A 9,784-nucleotide genomic window follows, 5' to 3' on the forward strand; every position below is an offset into this window, starting at 1 on the left:
TGTGATGTTCACTCAGCTGGTACACACTGCAGCGTGGCTGCGTTAGCGCGCCGCTCCAGCCTTTTGTAATTACTCTGACAGCGGCTGTGCGACGCTCAGAGGAGCCATGGCATCTATTATTCAGCTTCCAGTGGGTGGAGTGACACCACTTATTCTGAAAAAGCACAAGGAGACTCCATTTTTTTTTATCAAAGTTTGTCGGCGCAACGCTCCCTTCTCATCACACGCCAACGGCTCCCGACCGCGGGCGATTTGTCGCCTTATATAAATCCCATTAATGTTCAGTGCGACGCGTGTAAGTGCTCATAACCTCGCAGCGTATGGACACAAAGGAAAACATTACGTTTTGGGGCTGTTAACGTCGTCTCCGCGCCATTTTCTCCGCACATCTCTCTCGCTCCACCTGTGTGAAGGGTGGTGCCACTCATATGAAGTGTGTGTGTCTGTTGTGTCCGCACACGCCCGCGTTGTATAACTTTTACAAGGCACCGCGGCGCTGCGGCGCAGATAGCAATCTGCGTCTGTTTAACGGAGCGCTCGTAAATGTCTCCGACCGCTTCGGATTCAGTGTTGTGTCGAACATCCTGCTGCCTTTAGAGGTTTCTTCTTTCTGTGTGTGTGTGTGTGTGTGTGTGAGTGTGAGAGTCCATCAAACACACATCAAACTAGTCCAGTAATGTGAACGGGCAAAGAAGGGACGACTCTCGGGTCCTATAGGATGTGGCTCTCTGCAGGATCTTTGTGTGGCAACCACGAGCAACACAACAGGGCAGAGCTGCACTTTTGAGTAATGGCTCCTCCAAACGGCCTGGAGGCAGATTCAAGGCGGTGGACACGATGTGCACAAGCTGAGCGCCTCCACATGCCGCTGCTGCCATGACGCGGCGGGCTTGCTCCGTCTTGTCTGCATTCCACAGCGAACGCAAGGGAAGTGGCTCGTGGAAAATTCCACCTTTTGTGGCATTTAGGTGTGTGTGTGTGTGTGTATGTGTGTGGAGATGGGCTCAGATAAAGGGCAGAATTCCTTGTTACCGCTACAGTGTGAATTCGACACGAGGAAGGTTGCGTTACCTTCCCCGTTAAAGGTCGCCGTTCGGATCTGCTGCTTGATTTGCAACCGATTTAAAGTCGTGAATATTCAGTTTGGAAGTTGACACTTCAGACGTTTCTGATTTAAAGGACGAGTCTGACCATTTGGGGGTCTTTCTCGATGAGGGGGGATTGACGTCACCCTCCAGTCTGTTTGGGTTAAATAAAGATGTTTTTTTGACGAGGTGAACATTTCAACTAGAATCCAGGAAGTAATTGCACTCGGCAGAGAAATCGTCTGGCACATCACCCCCCATGGAACTGCAAATTGCCGTTTTTACACTTTGTCATTGGACAGAGTCAGACCAGCTGTTTCCAGTCTCTGTGCCACGATCGCTGACCGACTGCTGGCTCTCTGGCTTCATATACACCCAACCTAAAATACCCCAAATGCCCCACTATTACTGCAGCTGCAGACTCAGTTCACAGGTGCAGGTTGTGTTCATTCTGCTCTGTAACACATGCAGCGTTCAACTGAGAGCTGCCAGCCTCCACTAACGTAAAATGCACAAACACAAGTCTCACATGCACGTCCTGTATAATTAAAATCAACACGTGAATTTATTCATGGGGAAGAAGCAAAGAGCTGTTTTTGGTGTAATTATATAATTATATTCAGGAACGTCACAGCACAAAGTGCAGAATTTAGCATTTAGCTTCAGTTTTCAGGCCCTTTTCTTCAACAAATAAAGAAACCATGAGATCACCGAGCTGCAGATTCCTGGAGTTTAATTCAACTTTTTTTCTTCTTTTGAAACCCACATTCGAACCCCTTCGTGTTAGCTGCCTTTTTAACCGCAATAATTTAAAGAGATTAAAATCTGGGCGCTTGGGTTTACGCATTCGCACATCACTCGGCATGAACCAGCGTCCCTGAGGGACGCCGGATTGGCTCATCAAAGGATGAATCTCTCTGCAAACTGACATGTCAGTGTAAGCCGCTCCGCCCTGATATCCACTCATTTCTCCCTTGAAATCTATCTTTCCATTTAAACAGCGATCTCCATCTCAGTGAGACTACCTGAGTAGAGATAAAACATGTTTAAAAAAGCTCATTCAGCCTCGAGGAATAAATTATAAGCCACAAATTGAGATAATAGCGACGTAGCGGCTGCTGACGAGTCTCAAACTGCAGCTCCCGTCTTTCTAGTGAAAGATCATCAATATTCATTCATGTGACAACATTTCCATGTCTGTTTGTATAGTTTTCTCTTTTTTTTTGTTGTTGTTTCTCCGCAACTCAGCAACCCAACCTTTTTCGTTTCCACTCCCCCGTCTCTCTTCCTTACGTTGTGATTCGCCGGCGGATTGGGTGCAGTGCATCTTGAATGTGTTTCAAGTCTCTGCACAGCGGTGCATATCTTACCTGAGAGAGAGCTGAGGGCCTCAGGCCGGCAGCCCAACCCCCCCACCCGCCTTCAGCGTGGTCCACGTCCCCGCTGGTACTCTGGGAATGGACCAAAACCTGCTCCACAATCTCCCCGTCAGGGATTATGCACACACATTGTCAAACGTGGTGCTTATCTAGACAACCGTGTTGTGCAAAGTGAAGCTCTTTCCTCCATCTGCAGTTCACGTTTTCTCTCCTGAGTGAATTTTGACTGAATTAATAGAAGCTTTTGTGTGTGACAAAATGGTCAAATTAAAAAATAAAAAGGAGTTTTTATTCGCTCTCGTGCCGAGAGTCAGATTGCGAGATCAATACCGCTCTCGTGTCGGCGCGGGAAATCTGACGCCAAAGACGCAGCCAGTTGGCGTCGGGAATGAAAACAAGGGGCTCGTGTGGTTTTTTTTTTTCACACTTCAGAGATCAAACTAACGAGATTTTGCTTTTAATTACAGCTTTTGGAGCGAGAGCAAGGCTCGCCGCTGTCACGTATCAGATCAGAGTCTCAGAGTTGCATCGATCTTCTCGTCTCAACTCTCTCAGATGACAATAAAAAGTATTTCCCCGACATGTCAAACTATTCCTGTGATGCGTCGCCGCCTCTGGAGTCCACACTATAAAGTCAACCGTTAAAACCCCCGGAGCCTCCAGATTGATGCCGGTATTAAACCGGCATTTCAGCCTTTTATAACAAAATGGGTGTTAATCAGGATAAATCAAGAATTTATTGTTGTTTTTGGTGGCAGAAACGGGGCGAAGCGTAACTCTGCCAGACTTCTTCTCGGCGTCTTGAATACTGAGCTGGTTGCTGACGTGCGGCGCAGCATTCCAGGCGAGCTGAAACACGACCGGTCCTCTGTCTCAGGGAATCAGTTAAACTGGGTGGATGCAAGGAAATGGGTCACACACACACACACACACACACACACACATACAACTCTGTAACTTCGGAGTGCTAAACCAAAAAAAATCTAAAATAAAAATACCGTGTCAGTTATTCTGAAGTTTAGAGCACGTCGCTTTCACATAATTCCAATATGTTTGCCAAATGGGCCCCGCACTGAATTAAAACCACTTCTGAGATACAATTAGCCCTGCACTTAAAAAGAAAAGCCACTACATGACTTGATTTACATAAAAGGAGTTCTTTTTTATGCCATTCTCCATCAGTAGCTTCACTCCAACAGGAAATAAATCCTCTAAACAACACGCCTGAAGAAACATCCCTTTGAAGGAAAAGGCATAGACAGTATCGGCAAACCTGAAAAAAAAGAGCTTATTACGGCCGTCATTTCCATAAAATGTGGGTTTTGAAAGTACCTCGGGATGTGTTTATTACTGATACTTTTCCACCACAGTAATAAGCCCCAAAGTTTCCACTTGCTTTATTTTAGACCAGAACTTTTCTTAACTGAAAGAGACATCAGAGAGATTTTAAGGGATTAATAACCAACAACGTCACCGGATTGACGTCGCAATTTAGACGTAAACAGGTCCAGGCTGCTTTAAAAAAGGCTTTTACGTATTTATATACTTTTTTTTTACATTACATTACATGTCATATGGCGGAGGCTTTTATCCAAAGAGACTTGCAGACCATCGAGGAAGCAAAGAACTGATTGGAGGTGGTTAATGCTTGTTTACATTGTTTGCATTTATTCCCATACAAGTCATCAATTTGCTCCTGCATCAGTATCACAATGTTCATCATGTACACGTCAGCGATTGTAGTGATTCAAATCCTAATGTTTGTGTAATTTGAAAAAAGTAAATGTAATGGGGGAGGAGAGGGTTTGGTGTTAACATTCAGTTCCTGAGTTAAAGAAAAAAAGTCTATATTAGGGTGTGGACTGGCTTCAAGGCAGAAAAAGAGGCGTGGTTTAACCCGGTTGCTGCGCCGCGATTGGTGGACACGGAGGACAAAAATGCCTGTACCTGGTGCAGGTAAACAGACTGACGGACGCTGCGGGGATGGATCGGCCGACGGGATTTACTGTCACCCTCTGACTTCATTTACCCGACAACTTCACAGCTCTCTGTGTCCGTGTGTGTGTGTGTGTGGCTTTTGTACAGGTTTGTGTTGTACTTTCTGTCAATCTAAAGTCAAAAGAAAAAAACTGAAAAGTTATGGCTTTTTACTTTCTAGTGCTTCATTTCTCCTCCCGCGTTTTCACACGTCTTGCCTCGTCGTTCAGGTGAGTTTCAGAGGTCGAAACTGGCGACGACAGCTGATGCGAGTTCTAGTTTTTTTTCGCCGTGAGAGCTGAAAGTTGCTGGCGGTTTTGAACGTGCAGGCAAGTGTTCAGCAGCGCCCGCATCTACGGGGTTCAAAAGACTCCCAGGAGGATGAGAAATAAAACCATCTGAAACAGGTTGGGTCTTGTGCAGGGAGAGGCCGGCCTGGCACGCCCTCGAAGACAAAAAACCTGTTGGTTTGTTAGGGATTTCTTTTTAAACTGATCTGCAGCTTCTTTCCCCGACAGAAGAAGACGGCACGACATCGTTCGTGGGAGGAAGTCGGTCGTGTCGACTGTCACTCCCGGGGATTCGTCACCTCGCTGCTCTAATGAACCCGTCCATGTTTTCTATCCTTCATTCCACCGGAGTCTGTGTAAAGTGTCAATCAGATTTCAGTGGTTTGAAGAGTAAAACGCATTGGAACTTGTCATCTGGGAAAGAGCTTAAAGTCACATGAAAGAGGGTTTTGATGGTTATAATGTTTTCAATAAAGATGAATGTTACTCTCTGAGAAAAGAGCCACCTCGTTGTATGGCCTTTTAAAGTCAATGCAACAGTTCTGCATAAGCACAGAAAGAGGACTTCTCCTCCTCTTCCTCCTCCTCCTCCTCCTCACCTGCATTGCGACAGCAGTTGAACAGCGCAGCACTGATTGCACTTTAGAGTTATTGCAGGATCACAGCGTCCTGGCAGCCCCACTTTATGTCTTTTGGACTGTCACTCAGAGGTTGTTATGTCCTCGCCATGTCTCCCTGCCCTTGCTTCTCCAAGACATGGAAATTGCATAATGACTAAATTCCCACATTACCACATCCACAACAAACCCTTCAGGGTTTGTGCCAAGACAGATTTGTGTGTCCCTGAAGTCTCCACTTCTTATAACCGCACCCAAAGAACTCGTATATTGTCGGCTTTGTCTCGACTGATTCAGTCTTGAGTAATGAACATCTTTTTTTTCGTATAGTTTTCCCATCAAGTTTTTAACCAGTTCTCTGTTGGACAATTAACCTGACTCATTAGCGTTAGCGGCTTCTATTCAAAGGCTTAATTATAGCTAAATGGGCGGCTGGAAGTCATTTGACAGCTACATTGAGCCCCGAGTCACCCGGCAATAATTCTTCCACCCAATTAAGACGGGAGAGAACATAAAGAGCAAACAAACAAAGCCACATAGTGCCAGATCAGCAGAGACGCATATACAGACCTGCATTGAGTAACAGCATTGTTATGACAGTTTTCTTCCATAATTATAGACAGCGAGACGGTCGGTTCCTCTGCCCACAGAAACACACATTGCAATCGGAATTACAGGTGCCGAACGAAACCCTCGACAGTTATTGCAAATATTTTAATAAATTCAAAAAAGGCAAAGGAAAGAAGAGTATTTCCTGCCATTCACAAAACTGAATACATCCAATTTATATATTTACGAAGGACCCAGGCCCGCATGCTTTAGAAAGACTGGTCCTCGTCTTCCTCAGCCATCCCAGCATGCCTCACATGGTGGAAAGACACGTGTCCCTCTCCTGAACGGGCTTCCTCCTCACGTCACACCTGAGCACGCCGTTCACCTTCCTGTTGGACGCGATGATGACCACGGGGCTGAGCGTCGCATAGAGCGAGGAGAAGAATATGCGCAGGTCTGAGATCAGCGAGGAAGCCATGGCCTTCCTGGCCGTGAGAGTGTAGACCCAGAGCCCGTTGTCCACCCCGTAAAGAACCACGTACAGGGTCACGAGGGCCACCACGGCTTTGGCGGCCCGTTGCTCCGCCCCGCCGCCGCTACTGCGCAGTCCCTTCACCTGCCGGCTGTGCCTGTAAAGGAAGACCAGGATGATCAGACTGGCGAGCGTCATGAGGGCCATGGGCACCACGTCTCTGCCCACCTGAACGGCCCCGTTGGCCTCTATGGACAACTTTGAAGGAAATTTGACGTAGCAGAACTGGACGTTGATGCCGTGGTTCGCCGCGCTGGAGTTGCTTCCGGCGCCGAAGGAGAAGAGAATGGCCGCCGAGGACATGCAGGTGTTGAGGAGCCAGAGGAAGAGGAACACGAAGCCCAAATGCTGCGCTACGGTGTGGCGGAAGGAGGCCCAGCGAGATCCAGGAGGGACGATGCTCAGGCTCTGGTAGGCGCTCAAGGCGAAGGTGAGCCATATGGAGAGGGAGCGGCACGTCCTGTAGACGAAGATCACGGCCTTGCAGCCCACGTCTCCGAAGATCACGGCCAGGCGGAAGGAGGCCAGGGTCTCCAGCAGGCAGCGGACGACCACCACCAGCATGTTGACGCAGGCCAGGTGCAGGACGATGACGTCCGACGGGAGGAGGCGGCTCTCCTGGTACAGCAAGAGGAGGAACGCCAGGATGACGGCGGCGTTACCAGGGACTCCCACAACGGTGAGGGACAGGTAGAGCGCCCCGCGGACTAACACCTCCGAAGGCATTCCTGCAGGGGTCAACTGAAAGAAACAAGGTGCATTCAGGTGCGTTGGAGAAGAATCACTGCCGACGATTACACCCGCTACCTGAGAACAGTCGAGGGTAACGAGGTCTGAAGTGGACCTTCTCCCCGATCGCTCTCCGCTGAAGGAGTCGGGTTGTTTGTGCTCTTATACTTGCAAACAGGTGACAGTTGTTGGATCTGTTTTTCATGGTCCGTTGACTTCTCTTCCCTCAGCCTCCAATTACTGGAGATCAATTCAGATGACTGATTCTGTCCCCTCACTGGGTTTCAGACAGGCAGGATAACACAAAGAAAGCTGTTTACAGAGATCCAACCATTGGAGAGAGGAAGAAAAAAAAGGTGTTAATGAGTAGATAACATCTATTAGACACAAGTTCATACTCAAGAAAGATTAAAACAGTTTCTCAGTGTCACTGTTCCCCCGAGTGGAGACCACCAAACACTTTTTTTAAATTATTATTGCTGATCCTTTAATGAGATTTCCTTGTCAGACCCTTCATATTACTTTTGTATTGTTAATTCTGCAATCAATTTGAGAAGCCACTTCCTATTAAAAAAAAAAAAAAAAAAGAGCTCTCCTGCGTTGGTTGGTGAAACACAACAGTGTCCTCCAGTGGAGGAAGTTGAAACCAAGACTCAGCCAGAGGACGTTCCCTCTGTCTGAATGACAGATCGCCCACAACTTTCATTTGTAGAGTGTCACACAGCATCCAATTTATGATTGTCTAATTCACCCAAAGCCATAAAAGTTCTGAATATTGAATTACATCCAAAACTGTGAGGGTGTTGTCGGGGCAAATGAGGTCGGCTGCATGGTTTAACCGCAACATGTCCTGACGCAGGCGGTGAATAATAAGTTGATTCCTCTCAAGTGCATGATGAGACTTGAAATTAGAAGAAGAAATACCACGATATGCAATTCAATGGGATCAGTTACTTGCACAATGGCCTTATTAAATACATATTTTGAACATGATATGAGAGGATTTCAGGCAGCGATGGTGTTGAGTTGATTTATTAATACTTGGTTGTGAAATGTAGAATATAATAAGAGTATATTTTCAGTAATAGTGCAACACTCACAGGTGCAGCTTTTCTCTATTGAGTACTTTTACTTTCAGTGCATTAACCTAATGTTATTTTTATTTAAATAACATTTTAATGCACTTGTTTAGTGCTTTTATAGTTTTTCCTAAACCGCTGTGCTTCAGAACATTTCAAATTTAACTTTTTATTGTCCCTGAAGGGAAATTCGTCTTCCAGCCAGGTGAAACGCAGATTGCACACAGACTTGAAGGTACATAAAACACGATGGAGAAAAACAATAAAACGTAATGTGAATGGGGTAAACAGAGAGAAGATTCAGACGGGTACCTAAACTGATGAATGATCTCTGCGTGTGATGCGATAGGTGAAGGCACTCAGCGGGATGAAGACACACTTTGAAGATCGTGTTTGTTTCTTTGTCTGAACATTGTGTGGGACATTGAGTTATGACACTCGTATGTTAGAGGGACGCTAGAAAAGATACAGAGGAGGGAAAACAAAGGTCGTGTGAGGTTGAATGTGCTCGCTTCCCCTTAAATGCAAACACTGAGTGTAAGGCCCAGCAAAAGCTGCTAAGCCAAAAGCCTCTTAAACCAGGTTTTTGCTGTGGGACAGATTACCAACCAAAGCCTCAACTGCATATTTAAAGGAGCAAAAGGTTCAGAAGTAGTCACATCGCTGACTTAACTTGCATATAAACCTGCTAACTTTACTACTACTTGAGATAATACAGCTCTTAATGATGCAAGAGCGTACATTTTGGAACACAAAGTAAATAGTATGTGATACCAACTGAATGAGACTCATGTTTGAGTGTTTATTTTATCCATAAAGCCATCACTTCATGAGGAAAACAATGTTACTGCGTGCACAGATTATTGACACGACCTGTATTAAAGTATAGATGTAAACTTCACCTCGAAGGATATTGTCATGGAAGTGAATGCAACATAAAAATTGAAGCAATGCATTTGGAAAAACAACAGTTTCCATCATCGGTAAACAAAGACATGAAATTGATTGTCAGGGGAAGAAGGAAAGAAAAAAAAGAAGTGAACTTGCAATGAAGCAGACGGCACATGATCCAATCCCCCGAGCAGGACAAGATTGAACTTGCCATTTTAATTAGCTCTCTGAACATGTAAACATATAATAAAGAAAGACAGACACGCGGGAAAACAACACATCTTATGATGCTTTACTCCAAAGCCGACTCCCGGGAGGAAATAAGCTCCTTCAACAACAATGTGTCAGCACACAGTCTGAGAACACAGGCCTGTAGGATTGACCAGTTGGTTACAGAGCTTTTAATCGGGAGATAAGGAGATGGTGCCGGAGCGCCTCGAGACGAAGCGCAAACTTCTGTTGGAGCGATTGTGAACGAATATAAATTAATTTTGTCCCCGTGCCCCCAATTAGCACACAGACATGCATGTTTATGTGGCTAATTGTCTGTCTCCTCTGTGTCTTTCAACACGCTCCCAGGACATGAAGGAGCAGAGCGGCGCCGACCGAGGCACCAGCTGTGCATGTAAGAGCCTCTTGACGGCTCGTTCAAG

General features: G+C 46.1%; 1 protein-coding gene across 1 annotated transcript; it reads right to left on the reverse strand.

The window, feature by feature from the left end:
• Positions 1 to 6,156: 6,156 nt before the first annotated feature.
• Positions 6,157 to 7,158, reverse strand: ora2 (olfactory receptor class A related 2). The gene has a single exon (XM_068595909.1). It carries the CDS (start codon positions 7,156 to 7,158, stop codon positions 6,211 to 6,213), a length of 948 nt encoding a protein of 315 aa, XP_068452010.1. The 3' UTR covers positions 6,157 to 6,210.
• Between the last annotated feature and the right edge of the window lie 2,626 nt (positions 7,159 to 9,784).

Source organism: Clinocottus analis, unplaced genomic scaffold, assembly GCF_023055335.1.
Source record: "Clinocottus analis isolate CAN_PGR_092001 unplaced genomic scaffold, fCliAna1.0.p SCAF_32, whole genome shotgun sequence".
In the NCBI taxonomy this organism is placed as follows: Eukaryota; Metazoa; Chordata; class Actinopteri; order Perciformes; family Cottidae; genus Clinocottus; species Clinocottus analis.

What these genes read in the sequence shown, in the direction of transcription:
- ora2 (XM_068595909.1), bottom strand. Translation starts at nt 7,158, where the DNA reads ATGCCTTCGGAGGTGTTAGTCCGCGGGGCGCTCTACCTGTCCCTCACC.